The 22712-nt window shown below is 38.7% G+C and overlaps 1 protein-coding gene across 1 annotated transcript in view; it reads right to left on the reverse strand.

Moving 5' to 3' along the window:
* The window catches only part of ssp3 (short spindle 3), a 288289-nt gene that overhangs the window by 82067 nt on the left and 183510 nt on the right, over positions 1–22712 (reverse strand). The window contains exons 7-9 of the mRNA XM_067766975.1: positions 10938–11083; positions 10580–10672; positions 7911–8002 (exon numbers count right to left, since the gene is read on the reverse strand). Coding sequence (XP_067623076.1) covers positions 7911–8002; positions 10580–10672; positions 10938–11083 — 331 coding nt within the window. The remainder of the gene's footprint in view (positions 1–7910; positions 8003–10579; positions 10673–10937; positions 11084–22712) is intronic.

Raw genomic sequence — 22712 nt, forward strand, 5'->3', positions numbered from 1 at the left:
TCATGGTGGCATCGAATGAGGACATACAACACTTTAAATTTTTAGTGAAATTTGGCTTGTATACACTTTTCAGGAGACATATTTCATCGCAGGGTTTTTGTTTAGCAAAATCAATCGCCTCTGTCTGAAGTTCTCTTTTTTATTTCAAGAAACTACAAAAGAAATTAGAAAATATTGTACATGATTTTCCAGTCCAGCGATGATTGAGTCCGGAAGAAGGAGACGTGTGTTTCTTGCAATCAATTTTTTCGACGATCATATTTTCCGCTAAAGTTGCAGGTTCTTCACTATTACATTTTTTTCTTTCGACTTACTGGCAATGTTGACTACTTCCTAGTGGTCCTCAACGAATTACTTGCTTTCTCTGATGAACGTAAGTAGCAGTGAAAGATTTGTCTTCCAAACCTCCGCCAGACTGCCGAAAAACCGTGCGCCCAGAAATCTATAACGCCTTGCTCGTAGTCTTGGACACCGGCAGAGTAAGTGATGAATCGACTCCTCTTCCTCCTAATCTTGACAGCCTCTGCAGATAGCTTGTTGGTAAGCGCCACCGTCGGAGCATTGGTGCAAAGGCGTAATGGACTGTGATGACAACCGTAAGTACTCTCACTGCAGATTTGTTTACCCTGAGAAGGAATCTACTTCCTTTCCCATCCAAACATGGCCATAAGGATCTTGGGACCTTGCAATACTCCCGGTTGTTCTACAGCATGTCCTTTGCTCTAATATCATATTTCTTCAGGAGATGAGGACCCAGCGGTGGTCGTACGGGGCTGTCCACTTCGCTTATGTCCATTTCGGAACATTTACTGGCCATCTCATCTGTAAATACATTCCCTTCTCCAAAAACCAATACCTTAAGGGAGCCCAGCCCAAACCTAACGACACCTTTACTCCTTTTTATGACATGCAGTGATGTTTGAAGACGGTCATTGAAACCATCTAACACTCTTTTGCCTTAAGCTCCTTATTTTTCTTACCAAATAGCATCAATATGGATTTCGCTTCCATTACCGGAGACGGCATCGGCACTGAAACCTTTGGACGAAGCGGTAACCCAGAGATAGGCATCACCTCAACTTGGCCATGGAGCGTCCAAGCCGCGTACCGTTTTCGTTAAGAAATCCAGAAATTTCAAGTTGCCGCAGCTGATGACCTAGACGACTTTCTGCCAGCTTGCTCCGTCCACGGATACTTCCTCGTTGTCCGCTTCCATCTTTCCAGCTTTATCTTCCCGCCAATTCTAAAAGAGAGGCACCACCACTCCCATTTTAAACAACTTTTTGAAATGAACGTGACACAACTTCTTTCTTAGTAAAACTCTCTCGATTTCAATACATTTTGTATACTCGTACCTCCATTTCCCACGGCAGCCGATTCTATGTACCGGATAACCTCAGAATTTTTTCTGACCAATGGCTGTCCTTTCAGTGTAGGTTAGGTTCCCAATCAGGTGCCAGGACATATGTTATAGAATAACTCCGTCCTCTTGGCAAATACTAGCAGCTTTCTAGGACCCAGATTAATTGCTGCCTCGAGATCTGGCAACACTGCCACCTAGCTGGAGCCTTGACTTGGCGAGTGCAGGACACGAACGAGGAAAGTGCTCAACCTGTTCTTCCTGCAGCTCATACTTCCTGCACTTGCTGTTACTGACGGGGCCTAACTTATAAGCATGTGACGCCAGAAGGCAGTGGCCAGTCAGTATGCCCATCGTGAGCCATAAGTCTTCTCTCTTCAGAGATATGAGCCACTTTGTGAGTCTAATATCGTAGGGTTTGCAGATGATCTTAGAAATTTTACTGCTCCGCGCTTTTGTCCACTTCTTTCCTGCTTGATGGATCATATGCAACTCCTGTATCCTTTTGATTTCTACCAAACGAATTAGGACCTCTATCGTCGACTTAGCGAGTGTTGCACCCTCCTTTGCCAACTCATCGGTTTTTTCGCTAGCTTCTATAACTTTATGACCGGGAACCCAGTAAAGATGTATGGTCCGGCCTAAGCGAAGTTTTTCCAATGCTTCTTTGCATTCCAGAACAATTCTTGATGAAGTACAGTGTGATATTATTGTCTTAATCGCAGCCTGACTATCAATATATATATTGACGCGACTGCAGCTTAAGCACACTTCCTCCAGTAATCTAGCAGCCTGTAGGAACTACTTATTTCGGGGTCGACACAGTAAACAGCAGACCCAACCCTTCCATTAATTTGGAACCATCCGTATACACGTGTATATTAAGTTCTGCCATTTCTGCACCCCGCATCAACCCTACGGCTCAACTGTGGCCCCACTATCCCTCGCGAAGCTCAGGCACGGGACCATATATTCAGTTTGCTGCGCTATATTGCTGTGGCGATAAGGTCTGCACTCAAGCTTTAGACCATATTATTTTTCACATAACCGTATAGGTATCAACATTTATAAGCTTAATGCCTTACAAAAGCAAAGAAGACATTTACATTTTCATGAATATATTTTAGTTTATGTAGTAATCTCGCATCTAAAATTTAGTAGGTTTTTTTTATATGTATACTAGAAGACCCGGCAGACGTTGTTCTGCCCTAAATTTAGCCTATCTGCATACATTTTAATGAGCTTTTTCCGTATAACTCTGGTCTCCCGCCCTCTTCACTTTTTCCTAATCCTTTTATTCACTCCACCTCCGTCTTTTTCGCTTCATCTATCGCCGTCTTCGTTTCATTCTATCTCTTTCTCAGTCTCCTTCTCTCTTTTCTCTTCTCTCAAGTTCTTATCATTCTTCTTCATCCCTTATTGCCTGTCCCAGAGGGTGGTATGTATTTTGTTCCAGTTCCAGTCCCAGTCCCACTCCGAGTCTCAGCCCCAGTCCGTCTCTGGTCTACTTCCCGGAAAAAAGGATCGTAAAAACTAATATGACTAATATAGGCAAATTTATATACCAAATTTCAGGCAAATCGAATAGAACGTATGTAAATAGGTATGTTTGAACAAAATCGACCGACGCATCTCTTCAAACACCGGCGACCAACTAACACACATTTTAACCTTTCTTTTAATATATATAGATTTTTATTTTCACACTTCACTATAATATTAAAAATAAATGCTGATATTCGTTGCTTTTGAAATTCGACTTAAAAATTGCACATGGAACAACTAATGACTCTCCTGAATTAAAAAAAATGTCTTAGTACCTGAAATCGCGGGCCCCCCTCTCGCTGGCCCTGGTGATGTGCTATATATGTATATATATAAATATATATATATATGTATGTAAAGTTAAATAAACACGTGCACAAACATATCCATGCCAACTGAAAGACTGCACCACATATTCAAAATCGGTTCAGTATTTTAGGAGTCCATCGCGCCCAAAAATGTTGTGACACGTGTTTTTTATATATTAAGATTGAAAGCAGCTTTCTACTTCTCTTAACAATACGACTACTTTCTTATGTGCAGAATATACGCGTTGTAAATAATCCTGCATTCTACAATTTTCGTTTGTTACATTTTATAATGATCAACAAACCGTTTTGATAAGTTTTATAAATAAATACTTACATGGATTTGATCTCAATAACTGTATTTTAGTTTTATGCTTAGTAGGTACATATCGTTGGTTGGTTGCACACAGATCCCAAGTGACGAATAATACATATACTGCATTGTTAAATAAGTGAACATTTTATATAAAGATTTTTTTTTTTTTTTTTTTTGATAGGACAGTTTTCTTTATAGTAAAAAGTGAATCTGTTATATCAAATTAGTTCGCATGAAAATTAAAATCAGGACACAAATACCGAAAAGGTTCACTTAATTCGAAATTAGTCCTGCACTGCCTCAAAAGAAGAGGTTTGTAATGTCTTGACGCTCGTGATGGGACATTGAAGTTTTTTTCGTTCAAAAGAAAGGGGCTAGAAATCAGTCCATTCAGTAGTTCAGCCATGAATAATACGCCTAGCATTTCTCTACGACTTGCGTGAGTTGGAAGATTGATAAGCTTTAACCGACTAGTATAAGGTGGAAGATTATAGATTGCCACACAATTTCTTTAAAGCTATCTTTGGTGAATATAATAGATCTGAATTGAGGTCGCAGTGCACCGAGGCCTAATAATAAACGTTGATCAGACTATTGACAGTTGGACACCTCTTATAGTTAGCCGTGAGATTATATAGTAAAATTTAATATATCACTTTCAATTAAATATTGACAATAGCAAGAGAATTGGGTATTTTTGATGCTATGCCTTAGACTGATGCCAAACTTCTGACTAAACTTTACATGTCAAACGAGCGCTATATAAACTTATCATCGAAACGCACCCTCAAACATTCATCAATTTTGTAGGCAGTATGGCAACAAATTCGAATCAGCGCTCTCCAAATAGACCCACAAATACGCTCCAATGACAGTTCAAGTGCCTTTTTTCGCACTCTCCTCCAAGCGGCTTTTCACTGAACGGCAAAGTTTGTATTGGCCGCACAATACAATTATTGAAAAGCTATCGCTATTTCTTTATTTGTTTTAAACCAAATGTGTTTGGTGAAGAAGTTTTGCATTTTCCGGAAATTGCAACTTTAGATAAGTTGATGACGACGTCAATGGTGTTCGAAAGAAAGCAAAGAACCTGTATATTTCAATTTGCCACAGAGGGACCCAGCACAGAGCGACTCTTGAAACTTTTTCCTAAATTCAATTCGTTTAAGTGATTGCTGTGATAAGTGCGAGTACTACTTTATTTGTTTTTGTTGTTAATATGCATAGTCCCTGTATGCGGCGCACAGGGGTGGGCGCATTTTTTTTTTTTTTTATTATGACAAAGTTTTAACCATTTTCTATTTGCTTTCAATTTTTTATTCAATACAAATGTATGTATGTTTTTAGTATATTGTGCATATGTACACAGGTAGATGTATACATGTTTTAACTTTCTTTGTTTTTGTTGCTGTTGCTACAGCCTCATCATCGTCATGTGTATTTTAATTTTGTAGCGATTTTACGTTTGAAAAACTTTCCAAGTGCAAAGTAAAGAAGCGAATGAATGCTTTTCAACATTGTTTTTTTTTTCAGCCTAACCCAGTTTATTTTTTGCATTTTATTTGCGACCTTATAAATACGCTTTGGTTACTTTGATGGTTTGCGCATTTTACGTGGGAGCTGTCTCTACTTGCGAGTGTTTAAAAATATGTCTGAGTTGATTTAAGTTAAGAAAAGAATGCTAATAAGGATGGCAAGTCAACGAAATATAAAAGGATGGGATGAGCTAATATGAAACCTCCTTTCTTTCAGCCTCTAGAGGTGGTTTTATGAGTGTACACCACTCGTTAATGCGGAAAATGTGAGGATTGCGATTACAACACCACCCCAAGCAAATATACAGAGGAAAATTTACCAGCGTCTGAACAGTTAGCGGACGGTTATTGAATAGCTCACAGCGAACGATCCCCGCACATGCCTGAGCAAGGAAGGTTGTGAAAAGTGCTTTTCCTCGGCATGCTGACATTGTCAACACGAACCAAGAACTTTCAATTTACTCGGGGGACTACCTTCAGCTAGCAAAAGTTACAAAAACCAATATAATATTCAAAGGAAGAGTCGCCTGACCAAGAATTAGGAGAGCGACAAACCAAGGGATGGATACTGTACCAGTATATCCCTGTCATTCCATTAAAGTGACAAATATCACTACAGGGGTGCACCAGTCATATATTTTGAAGAAGAGTACGATCCAGTAGTAATATCATCATCATTAATTGGCGCTTAGCCGCATAAACGATTTTGATGTGATACATTGGATGGGCAGTTCTCAAAGTGGAGGAACCATAGACGAATAGCCAACCCGCGCTTTCGCTACAAAGCAACTAGTACCTGGGGGCACTCGAGCTGGGGAAATCCGGCTATGGATCCGAATAAGAGATGCAAGCCAAAAATTCTACCTGCTCAGGTAGCACCCGTTGATAATCTGGAGGATGTCGACGATGTGGAGCTTTAACCTTATATGGGTGTAAGAGGTAAATGAACGCGGTTTGTCTCTTTTTGACTTTTTATTGTCAAGATAAAGTTTGTGTACTCAACAAGGGAGATTTTTCTTCCTTTATCGGACCGAGTTGAGAAAACTTTGAAGGTTACAAAGTTTTCCTTCTATCTTCAGGAGAAATCTTCGTAGTGCCTTAAGAAACTTAGCGACTTAAGGCTAAAGTTCAGTTGGATGTGCAGAATGACCAACTGTGAACCTGGACATCCTTATGGATGCCCTGGGAAGACAGCGTAAAAAGCAAACACTTCATGACGCACCCAGTGGTATATTGCGCGATATAAGCAACTAAACTAAATCTTCCCTCTTTGCATTCGTTACAGCCGAGTTTTGGGCATATTAAGCACAATTGTGGGAAATCCTGAAAGAAATATTACTGCATGCATTCATCACACCCTTATTTCGCACAAATTTGGGAAAAAATGGTCGGCTTTCTTCCGTAATCAGGCAGAAGAGCTACGAGCTGGTTTGTGAAGAAATCCTTTCTACAGAACCCTCACGAAAAGTAGTTATAGATCAGCGGCGAGACTCTCCTTACAATTAGAAATACTTGTAAAACAGGGGCGATCGCATTTGCTAATGGCATACACATTTTTACCGAAACCTTGAGGAAGGGCTAGGATGTGAGGGATGGAACCTTCTTGGGTTTTCTAGAGATGTCCAAATCATATAAAAAGCCCTGTCACAATCATAATGAAATTGAAGTAAATGTGATGGCTAGTGGGCTGAAAAGCAGAGGCTTGGCAGAAATGAAATGAGGAAATAACCAACGTAGAAGTAGCTATACCCACAATTATAGCCAAGGAGGAAATCCGTACTTTTTACGTGAACAACATACAGCAAAAGTGTAAGGGGAAGACGGGTTTTGCAATATCAAGATCTACAAGGACAAGCAATAGCCAGTGAAGGCCAAGAAGTCTTCCTGATGAGATCTTATGCCGAAAGCTATAGACTAATAGCGGTCTGCACGATTCGGTGTACTATAGGCTTGCATGAGGTAAAGATGGGTATTCTCTATAATGACCGCTATAGAAGCTATAAAAACGTAGCACTAAAAACAAATATACAGCATTTTCTGTAAAATTATGCGGATCTAGCTAGACCACTTCTTAGATCCTTCGAAAGTTATGGGAGGTTATTGAAAATATGGATTAAACATTTTATTTTATTGAGTATTTAAGTAGAGACGATTTTTACGACTTTTAAATAGCTACTTGGGTGACCTGGATCGCAGCCATCATTCCTACTTCTCTAAAAATGTACTTGTTTTCCAAGCGTATAGTGGAATGTACTTGCTTCAGCTATGAACTGTTTGATATATATGTATATTAGGGTGGGTCGATTTGTATGGACGAAAATTGAACTACGCATACCCAAAAAAAAAATTTTCGACCTTCGAAATTTAATTTTTTTTACTTTTTTCGACTAGATTTTTAAGGTTTTTTTCATGGCCTAATAAAAAAAATTTCATAAGTATACCCTGTCCGACCCAAACATGTTCTGTAAAAAAAAATATTTTTTTTTTTTTCAAAAAACTGTTATCGCCAACGTTTTTAGCGGACATTTTTGGGTCGGACAGGGTATACATGAAAATCATACAATCAAATCAAAATTTTTTAGTAGGTCAAGAAAAAACCTTAAAAATCAAAGTCGAAAAGAATTCAAAATAACGATATTTCCCAGGCTCGAAAATTATTTTTTTGGGCATACGTAGTGGAACTTTTTTTCCTGAGCTCAAATCCTATCGAAAAATCGATGGCGCGATATCGTTTAACTTTCGTCCATACAAATCGACCCACCCTAATACATATATTGAAACACAATAAACTTTCTAAGATTCTTTTGTTTGGAAAAAATAAATAAAAATCCGAAATTTCAACTTACCTGAAACGTCGCCAAATCCAGCACCGCCATCGAGACCAATAAATTAAATGTAGCTGCCGCCAATGAGACCGTACGAGGAGGAATGCATTCACCTAAAATTTATAAAAAAAAATGTTAAATAGTAATAATTTAAATTAACAAATAAACAAGTAAGAAAGGCTAAGTTCGGGTGTAACCGAACAATACATACTCAGCTGAGAGCTTTGGAGACAAAATCAGGGAAAATCACCATGTGGGAAAATGAACTTATGGTAACCCTGGAATGTGTTTGAATGACATGGGTATCAAATGGAAGGTATTAAAGAGTATTTTAGAAGGCAGTGGGCCATAGTTCTACAGATGGACGCCTTTCCCAGATATCGCCATAAAGGTGGACCAGGGGTGACTCTAGAATGTGTTTGTATGATATGGGTATCAATCAAATTAAAGGTATTAATGAGGGTTTTAAAAGGGAGTGGCCCTTAATTTCATATGTGAAGGCTTTTTCGAGATATCGACCAAAATGTGGACCAGGGTGACCCAGAGCATTATCTGTCGGGTACCGCTAATTTATTTATATATGTAATACCACGAACAGTATTCCTGCCAAGATTCCAAGGGCTTTTGATTTCGCCCTGCAGAACTTTTTCATTTTCTGCTACTTAATATGGTAGGTGTCACACCCATTTTACAAAGTTTTTTCTAAAGTTACGTTTTGCGTCAATAAACCAATCCAATTACCATGTTTCATCCCTTTTTTCGTATCTGGTATAGAATTATGGCATTTTTTTCATTTTTCTTAATTTTCGATATCGAAGAAGTGGGCGTGGTCATAGTCGGATTTCGGACATTTTTTACACCAAGATAAAGTGAGTTCAGATAAGTACGTGAACTGAGTTTAGTAAAGATATATCGATTTTTGCTCAAGTTATCGTGTTAACGGCCGAGCGGAAGGATGGAACGTCGACTGTGTATAAAAACTGGGCGTGGCTTCCACCGATTTCGCCTATTTTGACAGAAAGTAGTCATCGTCGTAGAATCTATGCCTCCACCAAATTTAAGAAGGATTGGTAAATTTTTGTTCGACTTATGGCATTAAAAGTATTCTAGACAAATTAAATAAAAAAGGGCGGAGCCACGCCCATTTTGAAATTTTCTTTTACTTTGAATTTTGTTGCACCATATCATTACTGGAGTTGAGTGTTGACATAATTTAATTATATACTGTAAAGATATTCAATTTTTTGTTAAAATTTGACTTTTAAAAAATTTTTTTTTAAAGTGGGCGTGTTCTTCATCCGATTTTGCTAATTTTTATTTAGCACATATATAGTAATAGTAGTAACGTTCTTGCGAAATTACATCATGACATCTTCAACAACTGCCCAATTACAGTTTGCAAAACTTTTAAATTACCTTCTTTTAAAGCGTGAGCGGTGCCACACCCATTGTCCAAAATTTTACTAATTTTCTATTCTGCGTCATAACGTGAACCCACCTACCAAGTTTCATCGCTTTATCCATCTTTGGTAATGAATTATAGAATTTTTTCGGTTTTTTCGAAATTTTCGATATCGAAAAAATGCGCGTGGTTATAGTCCGATATCGTTCATTTTAAAAAGCGATCTGAGATGAGTGCCCAGGAACCTACATACCAAATCATCAAGATACCTCAAGTTATCGTGGTAACGGACAGACGGACGGACGGATGGACGGACATGGCTCAATCAAATTTTTTTTTTCGATACTGATGATTTTTATATATGGAAGTCTATATCTATCTCGATTCCTTTATACCTGTACAACCAACCGTTAATCAATTCCCTTCAGCGGGTTAGGGGGTCAGAATATACCCGCGGTAGGTATGCCTGTCGTAAGAGGCGACTAAAATACCAAATTCAAGGGGCTGTGTAGCGCAACCCTTCAGGTTGCCAGCGCAATATATAGCTTCTCCAAACCCAATTGTCAACCTCACCTATCCGCGGCGAATCCTGTTTCACTAGCAGACGAGACTCTGGCGACCCCAAGCTCCTCAAGGAACTTGGGGATGGGGAGGGAGGGATAGCCTGAAGGTTTAACGTGGCCACATAAATCGTTCCCAAGATGGTCGGGCTAGCACTTTAATGATGCTGTGTTACCGGAGCGTACCGGATCTGTAACACTCCCCAAAGCCTTCGGGGAGCAACCTTATCGCTACAACAACAACAACCACAACCGTTAATCAATCAAAGTTAATATACTCTGTGTGCAAAGTACGCAGAGTATAAAAAAATAAGGAATCAAATTTACAGCCGATCAAATAAGTACACTCGTCTTCGGACCCTTATCTTTAAAGCAACATTTGCACTATGCAGTCTCCGGATATTGACGCTAATAAAAACATAAAAGAGTAAAATGACTAATTTCCGCCTTCGGCAGTAACTCACGTCATTACGAAAATATATTCGAAAAAAAGGGCAATCAACCATAAAATGCACTTTGCACTCGATTAGAATGTACTTAGAAGAATGAATAAATGAATGTGTGAAATATGCGCACGAAGACAAAAACTGAAACACAGCGGCTATGGCTCCTACAATCTTATGGCATTGGTTGGTAATGAATCACAGTCAAATGAGTTGTAAAATCCAAAAAACCGAGATACCAATTAATTCTACCAAAATTTTATTTTTATTACATTCGCTACTTACCGATTGGTACTACGCACGCATAAAGCATTGATACCGAACCAAAGAGTTCTGTAGATTTAGCAGCGGTCAGGAAACGTGTCGCATCTGTGGGTCCTTTAAGTAAGAAAAGAGGAAGAAAAGTAAAAACTACATATAAGAGTACACTATTACAAAAACTATAAACTAAATTATTTGTACACCAAATTAGCCGTACGATGTTAAATAAATATTATGGACGTCTTAAAGGCGCAAACAATGCTTGCATCACGTTTCTAGCTTCAATAAAGGTATTGTTTGCATTTTTGGACTGTCCGCAACAAAGTTGCGGCTACTGGTTTTTAGTGCTGCATTTGTGCCGCCGCCTCCACTATTTACTCACCTGCTGGGCAAACATCAATGAAACGTGTAATGAAACCCAGCGTAGCCAACAATGAGAGCACCACACTTTGATGATTCTCAATGGATTCGCGTATCTTCATACAACGCCGCGAAAGTATTTCAATCAGTCCAATGATAACGGCATAGCTAAAATGAAAAGAAGAGAGATTAGTAGATACGTACATACATATGTATTTATGTATGGACGTTGATTTCTTAAAACAGTTATTCATCTTTAAATCGTCCAAATCTTTACTTTGGCCTTGCGGGGCCCCTAGAACAATTTTTGATGTGTAAATATCTTTGTTCACGGTACTGGGAAATCCAGAGTGTAATCGTAAGCGTAGCCTTTGGAAGCTGTGGGCTATATGTATAAAGTAATATGTAAGCGTAAATGTAGTCGCACCGCTGTAGCCTAATGTGGGAACACAATGTAAGTACGCGGTTGAGTTGATATGACCGAAATCTGACTGCAATTCAAGCCGTGGAAAAGTAAGGCAAGGGAAGGAAAGCAATGGTTTGTTATAGGTATGCTGCCGAAGAGTTAGCGATAACAATATTTATCGATTTTTTATCGACGATTTATTGGGTCGTTATCAAAAATTTATCGATCTATTATTAAAAATGTTTCAATTAATTATCGATAAACTATCGAAGCATAACCAATCTGAGGAGCACGACGCAAATTGGAAGAGAAGCTCGGCCTTAGATCTCTTCGGAGGTTATCGCGCCTTACATTTATTTTTTTTATAACCAATCTGTCATCAGCGTGCCATCGATTTTTAATCGATTTGTCATCGAAAAATTGTCGATTATCTATTAAAAAAGATTTTGATTTTTTTATCAAAAAATTTACGGTTTGCCATTGGTTTGTTATTGATTTTTTACAGAGAAGTTGCTGTCAAAAATATATCGAGAAGCTTTCGAATATGTATAAATTTTTTATCGTAGTGTTACTTATTAATTACCAGCGTATTATAGATTTATTGACGCCGATACCGATAAAGCTTGGATGACACATCCATAACCCGTCGATAACAAACCGATAAGAAATCAATAAGAAACCAATGACTCGGCGATAATATTCGCCTAAAACAAAATAGCTTGTAGTACATCCGTAAGTTTGCACATCGAACCTCATGAGTGCTTGACATTCACGCTTTTTTTGAGATTGTCAAGTTGAAAAAATTTGAATGGATTTTTATTTAGTTTTTGCCACAAAAATAGAAAATTTTAACTGACACAGTTTTACCGCGCCATCAAACGCTTATTACCAGTAATAATACACCTATTGGTTTCTACGTTAGGTCGAAACGCTTTTGACTATTACCATAGCTTCCACATTTAAGGAATATTACAGTATGCATTTACACTGATAAGACAAAACGGTTTTACGCTTATACGCTAGGCGCGTGCACTCGAACTTCACTTGGACTCGAAGGCGTTTTTGTCCAATGCGAATGCCCTCAGTGACTGGTTCGCGGCGGCACATACGCGCAAACAGATTACTTCCCAGTACCCTTCAATGAACCAAATGCCTTCTCTGATGAACTTAAGTAGAAGCGAACGATTCCTCTTTCCAGCTCTGCCAGACTGTCGAAAAACCGTGTGCCTAGAAATCTGAGTCGCTTTGTTTGCAGTCCTGGATGTCGGCAGAAAGAGTGATGAGTCGACTCCTAATGTTGTTGTTTTAACGACAATGACACTCCGCGAAGGTTTTAGATGTTATCGATGTTGATTGTCCTTTGCCGCATAAAGATCCGGTACGTCTGGGTAATAAGCACCATTAAGGTATTAGCCATACCACCTCGGGAATATTGAACCTACTAGGCCATACCGCTCCCCACCCCATGAGGAACTTGGGGTCACCAGAGCATCGCCTGCTAAATATGTGTATAATACATTCATATTTGTAACAGGATTCTCCTCGCGTAGGCGAGGTTGACAATTTGGTTGGAATGACATGTGATGACACCTGTAAGTACTCTCACTGTAGATTTGTTTAACTTGAGAACAAAGCTAGTTTTTTTGTTTATCCAAACATGGCTATAAAGACGGTGAGAGCTCGCAATCGTCACGGTTGGTTCACAGCGAGTCCCTAGCCCTTATCTCATATTTCTCGAATTGTCTCAGGAGAAAGAGCGGTGGTCGTAGGGTGCTGTAAGCATCGACTATGTTCATTTCGGAAGCTGTTGTGGCCATCTCATCTGCACACTTATTCCCTTCAACTTCCCTGTGCCCAGGAATCTAGCAAAGGGAGACATTGAGAAGCCTTATCGACGCCAGCGAGGCTCGTTACCTCTGCACAATAATGTCTTTAGACGGCCTGCCGATCGACAAATATGATGTCCTTTTTTCGAAATCGTAATTCCCTACCAGTCTAGACCTTCGACCCATTCCTCCCTAGAAGTCAACACACGCCGTGATGAGGTCATTGTCAGACGTTTGGTTAGCTATGATTCAGTTTAATCGTCCCTTTGTCATGTAATCGTCACGTGTCCGCAATTGGTTGATTTCCGCGTGTTGGACTCTCTTAGTCGTAGGGACGCTTTCGCGGCCAATCAATGCGGTACTATCTTACGATAATAACTTTTAAGCTTATATAACGTCTCAGCATAAACGCTGGTAAAGCTTAAGTTAACAGGTGACTAAGATATTACGCGTGTATATGCGACCACGACTTTGACTTATAATCTGGTAGTACGAGACTCTGAATTAGAGATTGATAATAGCCGTAGACCGAACGCAATAAGGAGCACCTGCTTTTATTGATAGGGACATATATATAGAGAACAACACGATAAAGACTGCACCCACGATGTCTGGTAATATAAAAATTCTAAAGAAAACGTTTGGAATTGGTTTTTAGGGCTGGTGGGTGCGTTCGGGCAGTACGTTTAGGTGAAACTCAATCGAAAAGCATAGGTATGTTAAGGGCTCTGGAGTGGGCTCCACGGAATGGGGAGAAAGAAGTTTAGTTGCAAAGCGCGTATGTTGGCATATTCAGAGTATGCGGGTGACTATAAGAATTTAATTAAAACTTTATTTATTATTCAAATAAAACATTTTAAATAACATTAAAAAAATTGTGTATATTTAACGCAAGTTGAAAACCCTACAGTCACCAAACTACTAGAACGCTACGCCTTTTCTGGATTTGGAGAAACACGCCCAATCCCTGGAGTGGGCCAGAAACAGTCTAGTTAGACCGCGCTTTTCACATTTCAGTATCGAATATCAGGACGCAGTTTGGCTCGCAGGAAGCCCATGTTGTTAGGAATACGTAAAGATCTCATAAAGAGGCTGAGAAGTCCTAGGTCATGAGGTTGCAGAAAAAAATGGCTTAATGGGCCAATTACATCCCTTTGTGAGTGAGATAGGATGCAACCATTTCCAGGAAGAAGCAGAGATCTCTGAAAAAGGCTACATTGCTCAATGAGGTTTCAGAAAATTTAAAAAAAATGGCTTAATGGGCCAATTACGTCCCTTTGTGAGTGAGATAGGATGCAACCATTTCGAGGAAGAAGCAGAGATCCCCGAAAAAGGCTACATAAGAAGTCCTGGGTCAATCAGATTGCAGAAAATTAAAAAAAAAAAAACAAGTAAAGACGGGACTGTCTTCGGCTTGCCACAGACTTCATACCTTTCATAAATGGGGCTGAACAATAATCTTATCCCGTTCGTAATCTCCAAATAATCGGATGTATACGATAAGAAATATATAGTGAACAGATGTACATACCTAAACGATTTTTAAGATAAATATAAAATAAACAAGTAAGGAAGGCTAAGTTCGGGTGTAACCGAACATTACATACTCAGTTGAGAGCTGTGGAGACAAAGTAAGGGAAAATCACCATGTTGTAAAAAGAACCTAGGGTAACCCTGGAATGTGTTTGTATGACATGTGTATCAAATGGAAGGTATTAAAGAGTATTTTAAAAGCAAGTGGGCCATAGTTCTATAGGTGGACGCCTTTTCAAGATATCGCCATAAAGGTGGACCAGGGGTGACTCTAGAATGTGTTTGTGATATGGGTATCAAATTAAAGGTATTAATGAGGGTTTTAAAAGGGAGTGGTGGTAGTTGTATAGGTGGTCGCCTTTTCGAGATATCGGCATAAAGGTGGACCAGGAGTGACTCTAGAACGCGTTTGTACTATATGGGTATCAAACGAAAGGTGTTAATGAGTATATTAAAAGGGCGTGGGTCTTAGTTCTATAGGTGGACGCCTTTTCGGGATATCGCCATAAAGGTGGACCAGGGGTGACTCTAGAATGTGTTTGTGATATGGGTATCAAATTAAAGGTATTAATGAGGGTTTTAAAAGGGAGTGGTGGTAGTTGTATAGGTGGGGTCGCCTTTTCGAGATATCGGCATAAAGGTGGACCAGGGGTGACTCTAGAATGCGTTTGTACTATATGGGTATCAAACGAAAGGTGTTAATGAGTATATTAAAAGGGCGTGGGTCTTAGTTCTATAGGTGGACGCCTTTTCGGGATATCGCCATAAATGTGGACCAGGGGTGACTCTAGAATGTGTTTGTGATATGGGTATCAAATTAAAGGTATTAATGAGGGTTTTAAAAGGGAGTGGTGGTAGTTGTATAGGTGGTCGCCTTTTCGAGATATCGGCATAAAGGTGGACCAGGGGTGACTCTAGAATGCGTTCGTACAATATGGGTATCAAACGAAAGGTGTTAATGAGTATTTTAAAAGGGCGTGGGCCTAAGTTCTATAGATGGACGCCTTTTCGAGATATCGTCATAAAGATGGACCAGGGGTGACTCTAGAATGCGTTTGTACAATATGGGTATCAAATGAAAGGTGTTAATGAGTATTTTAAAAGGGCGTGTGCCTTAGTTCTATAGATGGACGCCTTTTCGAGATATCGCCATAAAGGTGGACCAGGGGTGACTCTAGAATTTGTTTGTACGATATGGGTATCAAATTAAAGGTATTAATGGGGATTTTAAAAGGGAGTGGTGGTAGTTGTATAGGTGGTCGCCTTTTCGAGATATCGGCATAAAGGTGGACCAGGGGTGACTCTAGAATGCGTTCGTACAATATGGGTATCAAACGAAAGGTGTTAATGAGTATTTTAAAAGGGCGTGGGCCTTAGTTCTATAGATAGACGCCTTTTCGAGATATCGCCATAAAGGTGGACCAAGGGTGACTCTAGAATTTGTTTGTACGATATGGGTATCAAATTAAAGGTATTAATGGGGATTTTAAAAGGGAGTTGTATATGTGAAGGCGTTTTCGAGATATCGACCAAAATGTGGACCAGGGTGATCCAGACCAGCATCTGTTGGGTACCGCTAATTTATTTATTAAATATGTAATACCACGAACAGTATTCCTTCCAAGATTCCAAGGGCTTTTGATTTCGCCTTGCAAAACTTTTTCATTTTCTTCTAATTAATATGGTAGGTGTCATACCCATTTTACCAAGTTTTTTTCTAAAGTTATATTTTGCGTCAATAGACCAATACAATTACCATGTTTCATCCCTTTTTTCGTATTTGGTATATAATTATGGCACTTTTTCATTTTTCGTAATTTTCGATATCGAAAAAGTGGGCGTGGTCATAGTCGGATTTCGGCGCTTTTTTACACCAATACAAAGTGAGTTTAGATAAGTACGTGAACTGAGTTTAGTAAAGATATATCGATTTTTGGTCAAGTTATCGTGTTAACGGCCGAGCGGAAGGACAGACGGTTGACTGTGTATAAAAACTGGGCGTGGCTTCAACCGATTTCGCCCTTTTTCACAGAAAATAGTTACCGTCCTAGAATCTAAGCATCTACCAAATTCCACAAGGATTGGTAAATTTTTGTTCGACTTATGGCATTAAAAGTATCCTAGACAAATTAAATGAAAAAGGGCGGAGCCACGCCCATTTTGAAATTTTCTTTTATTTTTGTATTTTGTTATAACATATCATTACTGGAGTTGAATGTTGATATAATTTACTTATATACTGTAAAGATATTAACTTTTCTTTTAAAATTTGAATTAAAAACAATTTTTTTTTAAAGTGGGCGTGGTCGTTCTCCGATTTTGGTAATTTTTACTAAGCAGATATATTGTAATAGGAGTAACGTTCCTGCCAAATTTCATCATGATATCTTCAACGACTGCCAAATTACAGCTTGCAAAACTTCTAAATTACCTTCTTTTAAAAGTGGGCGGTGCCACGCCCATTGTACAAAATTTTACTAGTTTTCTATTCTGCGTCATAAGTTCAACTCATCTAGCAAGCTTCATCACTTAATCCGTATTTGGTAATGAATTATCGCACTTTTTCGATTTTTCGAAATTTTCGATATCGAAAAAGTGGGCGTGGTTATTGTCCGATATCGTTCATTTTAAATAGCGATCTGAGATGAGTGCCCGGGAACATACATACCAAATTTCATCAAGATACCTCAAAATTTACTCAAGTTATCGTGTTAACGGACGGACGGACGGACGCACGGAAGGATGGACATGGCTCAATTGAATTTTTTTTCGATACTGATGATTTTGATATATGGAAGTCTATATCTATCTCGATTCCTTCATACCTGTACAACCAACCGTTATCCAATCAAAGTTAATATACTCTGTGAGCTCTGCTCAACTGAGTATAAAAATGGCAAAAAACCCCCTTATATGAATGATCGGTTTTATGGGATATATATTATGTATAGCTCCGATCGAAATGATTTTTTTCAGGAAATCTTCTATGATATATTAAAATATATATCACCGAGTTTCACGTTTATACTTTCTAAATTGCGGCAGGAATGACCAAAATCGTCTTATCTGAACGATCGGTTGTATGGGAGATATATGCTATAGTGGTCCGATGCTACCGAATCCGACAAACGTCTAATATAATACAAAAATACATCCTTGTGCCAAATTTCATTAAGATATCTCAAAATTTGAGGGACTAGTTTGCGTTCAAACGGACATGGCTATATCAACTCAGTTCGTCGCCCTGATCAATTCGGTGTACTTAATGGTCTATCATCATCATATATATTATTTCTGTAAGGTCTTTTTGTGTTAGTTCCTAATTTTCTGCTCTCATTTGGAACCAATATTAATAAATAAGGTATCGTTTTAAAGGTGGGGGTTAGCTCTACATGCAAAACCATGTTTTAATTAGCAGAGTGCTTTTGTTTAAGCGTATTTAATAAAAATAATTTATTTAAAATGAGCGATTGTGAATGCACAAAAAAATCAATTCGTACTGCAACGCTATTGTGAGTATATAACCCACTGCGAGCTCGCGATCTACACGTGAAATTTGAAATGCGAAATTAAAGGCAGTAGTGAATATCATAGTGCTCAACCAACCCACTGCGAGCGCGCCATCAAGTTTTACACTTGAATATTGAAATTCAAACAGCTGTTTAGGCATATTTGTAAAATATTTTGTGGTCTCACAAGAGTAGCTGATTTTATTCGTAATTCAAAATCTTTTTTATACACCTGTGATAAAATACATAATTGGTAAGTTCTAAGATGTGCATTTTTACATGAATTACATGTGTTCACATTTTGTTCATATTGTTAGATTATAATTCCTAGGGCCACCTTAAATCCTTCAACTGAGCGAAGAAGACGTCAAGGAGGTAGAAGAAGTCGACCAAGTCAGCAACGAAGTATTCATCTAGCCCATGTAAGGCAAACAATGCGTTACCGCCGACAGGAACAAAGTGCTCAAGCGTGGAGTGACTTGGTACCATCATATATTTTAAAGTTAAGCAGTGACACAAATTCTAGGAGAATAAAGGAAAAGCTTTCAAAAACGTATTGTTGCGCACGCCTCGGAATCATTCAAGAACCACATAGCGTTGGACGTATGGATCAACAATGTATATTTTGTATGGACAAATTATTTGCCAGTGAAGTTAGCGATAGAAGTTCTTCAATTTGTTGTCACAAAGGGAAGGTGAGTTTGCCAGAAATTTCTGTATGTGAAGAACTTAAAACTATAATCGAACGCAATGATTCTGTAACAAAAAACTATTTGGAAAATGTAAGAAAATTTAACAACCCTCTAGCATTTGCATCAGTTCAAGTAAACTTTGTTAATATCCCTGGAAGAGGCCCCTTTTGTTTCAAGCTAAACGGTCAAGTATATCATAGAATTCGAGCTTTACAACCACCTGAGGTCGAAACACCCTCATATGCTGGACTCTTTATTTTAGACAATGATGATGCTTTGCAGTATCGTACAAACCGAGAGGTTAATAAGAGCTGTTGCCAATTTCTTATGAACCAACTACAAACAATGCTTATAGCCTATAATCCGTATGCGAGTTTATTCAATTGTGTCAAAGATATGTCTAATAATATTGCTGATATGCAAATACAATTTACTACGGAAAATGCTTTCCATCCCGGAAGGTATAATGCACCCACTGTATCTGAAGTTGCGGCAGTTTTTTTGGGTCAAGATGGCGTTCCTCCAGGCATATTTGACTTTACAATTTCTTATAAGTCAGATGGATCACTTAGTAAAATATCGTATCTGAATCCCCATTCAGATCCAATGTGCTATCCTCTGCTCTTTCCCTGTGGAGACGCAGGATGGAGACCAGGTATGCAACATGTCGACATCCACGCAACTGCAATACGAACCGTTACTACTCAATTGCAATATTATTGTTACCGTTTAGCAATAAGAGGTGAATTTAATATAATACAAGCTTCAGGCATATTATTTCAGCAATACGTTGTAGACAGTTATGTCAAAGTGGAGGGCTCCAGAGTTGCATACATTGGGTCACATCAAAAAGATTTAAGAGTTGAAAGCTATAAAGGGTTAATGAATTTCCTTCATGCAGATGCTCAACAAAGAGGTGCAGCTACAGGACTTCCTGTTATTCTTCCGTCTTCGTTTATTGGTAGTCCGAGAAACATGCTTCAAAATTATCAAGATGCTATGAGTATAGTATCCCGCTTTGGCAAACCAGACATTTTCCTTACATTTACTTGCAACCCTAAATGGATTGAAATAACATCAGAACTCAAGCCATATGAGAGGACAGAAAACAGGCCTGATTTAATCTCAAGAGTATTTCACTTAAAACTCAAATCACTTTTAGATGATTTATTAAAAAAGCACGTACTAGGTGTAATTCTTGCGTATGTTAGTGTAATCGAATTCCAAAAAAGAGGCCTACCGCACGCGCATATTCTTCTTATGCTTCGAGAAGTCGATAAGCTCCGTTCAATTGAAGATGTGGATTCCTTAATTTCTGCCGAGCTTCCAAATAATGAGGAAGACCCGCAACTTTTTACAATTATAAAACAAACTATGACGCACGGCCCATGCGGTATTTTAAATCCAAACAGCCCCTGTATGAAAGACGGTCAGTGTAGTAAAGGGTTCCCCAAAGAATTTCGAAGTGAAACAAACATAAACGTAAATGGTTACCCTCTTTACAGACGTCGTGAGAATTCTGTTACAGCAACTACTGAAAATCAGGAAATCGACAATCGCTGGATCGTACCGTATAATTCTTACCTAAGTCGAAAATATCAGGCCCACATTAATGTCGTGCATTGTTCCTCAATTAAATCTGTTAAGTATTTGTACAAATAGTGAAATTGAGCATTAACTCTGACGGGCAAACGGAAGTAAATGTAGACGAAGTTAATACATTCTTAAACTGTCGCTATGTTCGTCCTCCAGAGGCAATGTGGCGACTTCATGAGCGTCAACTCTTTCATCGTTCACATACTATAGAGCGGCTACCTGTCCATTTACAAGAAGAACAGATGATTTACTTCCGAGCTGGTCGCGAAGCTGAAACCAATATTAGCAAGGACTCCAAACTCATGGCATTTTTCAAGCTTTGCAACGAAGAAGAGGACGCCCGTCAGTATTTATACCACGAAATTCCCGAACACTACGTATGGTCTAAAGGCAAATGGTGCATAAGGGCGAGAAACAGTAAGTGCATTGGTCGGATGTACACCGTAAATCCAATGGATTATGAAAGGTATTTCCTTCGTCTTTAACTTCTCCATACCAAGGGACCAAAGTCATACACGGAAATACGTACGGTAGATGTGGCCTATGATAGTTTTCAAGCAGCTGCGGAAAAATTGCATTTAATAGGTAACAATGCTGAGTGGAAAGAATGTTTGCAGGAAGCTGTAACTTAACAAATGCCAACTCAGTTGAGATGGCTTTTTGCAATTATTTGCGTTTTCTGTTCACCAACCAGCATTTTGGAACTTTGGAATATATTTCGTGATGCATTATCAGAGGATTACCAAAAACAACACCAGCGCGAAGAGTCCTACAATCTTGCTTTACTAGATTTAGAAAACATTTTTAAAATGCATGACAGAACGTGTCAACACTTTTGCTTACCTCAACCAACTATAGTTGACCAGCCTAACATACTCTACAACGTTAAGCAAGAACGGCAACATGGACAAGAAGCTTTTAGCAAACTGAATCAAGAGCAAACGTCAATAGTGGAAGAAGTCTTTAGGTTCGGTTAGAAATGAATCTCCAAACTGCTACTTCATTGACGGACCAGGTGGTTCAGGAAAAACATTTATTTACACTACGCTATGTCACATCCTCGGAGGGGAAAATAAAGTGGTTTTACCAGTTGCATGGACAGGCATTGCTGCGAATCTGTTACCTGGGGGACGAACTTCACATGCTCTTTTTAAGCTACCTGTGCTTATTTTAGATACTTCAGTGTCATCTATGCGGCCAAACTCAAAAGAAGCACAGCTTTTACGGGAAACAGATTTATTTATTTGGGACGAGGTATCTATGGTACCTAAGGATGCAATAACCATTGTTGATAAGCTTTTGAAAGATATAACAAATGTGAATTTGCCATTTGGAGGAAAAATATTTGTATTTGGAGGTGATTTAAGACAAGTTCTTCCAGTTGTTAGACATGCCACCAAAACTTCAATTATTAAAAATTGCATTAAACGCTCACCGCTGTGGTCAAAGGTGAAAATTCGTAGATTAGTTCAAAATATGCGAGCCAATAATGACCCTGAGTTTAAAAACTGGCTACTCAAACTGGGAAATGGTGACTTAGAAATCCAACATGAAATATCCGAAGATACTATTAAAATTCCACGACAATACTACGCTGATTATGATAACCTAATTGCTAAGGTTTACGGCACAAATGAAATAAATGACAGTAACATATCTAAGTTTTACTCAACAGCTACTTTATGTCCAAAAAATGACGAATGCTCGACTTTTAATGAGTATATAGTATCAAACTTATTTCCCGGGGATATTAAAGCTTATCTAAGTTGCGATACAGTCGAAAACAATGAAAGTTATAATGCTCAGTGTTATCCAACTGAGTTTCTTAATTCTTTAAATCCTTCCGGCTTACCTCCACATAAACTAATATTGAAGAAAAATACAATCGTTATGTTGATTCGTAATCTTAATGCCAAAGAAGGACTTATAAATGGTGCCAGGATGGTCGTCAGTCATTTAGGCGAGAACGCAATAACTGTCAAATTAATTGATTCGGGAAAAATAGCTATCATACCGCGAGTTAAACTTACTCCTTCAGATCCAACTGTACCCTTCCAGATGACTAGAAAACAGTTTCCTTTTAAAGTCGCTTTCGCTATGACTATCAACAAAGCCCAAGGTCAAATATTCGATAAAGCCGGTTTATATTTACCTAGCACAGTATTTTCACATGGACAGTTATATTTCGCCTTTTCTAGAGTCAGGCGATTCGAAGATATCACTTTTTCAGCCCAA

Source organism: Eurosta solidaginis, chromosome 2, assembly GCF_040869045.1.
Source record: "Eurosta solidaginis isolate ZX-2024a chromosome 2, ASM4086904v1, whole genome shotgun sequence".
Lineage (NCBI taxonomy): Eukaryota > Metazoa > Arthropoda > Insecta > Diptera > Tephritidae > Eurosta > Eurosta solidaginis.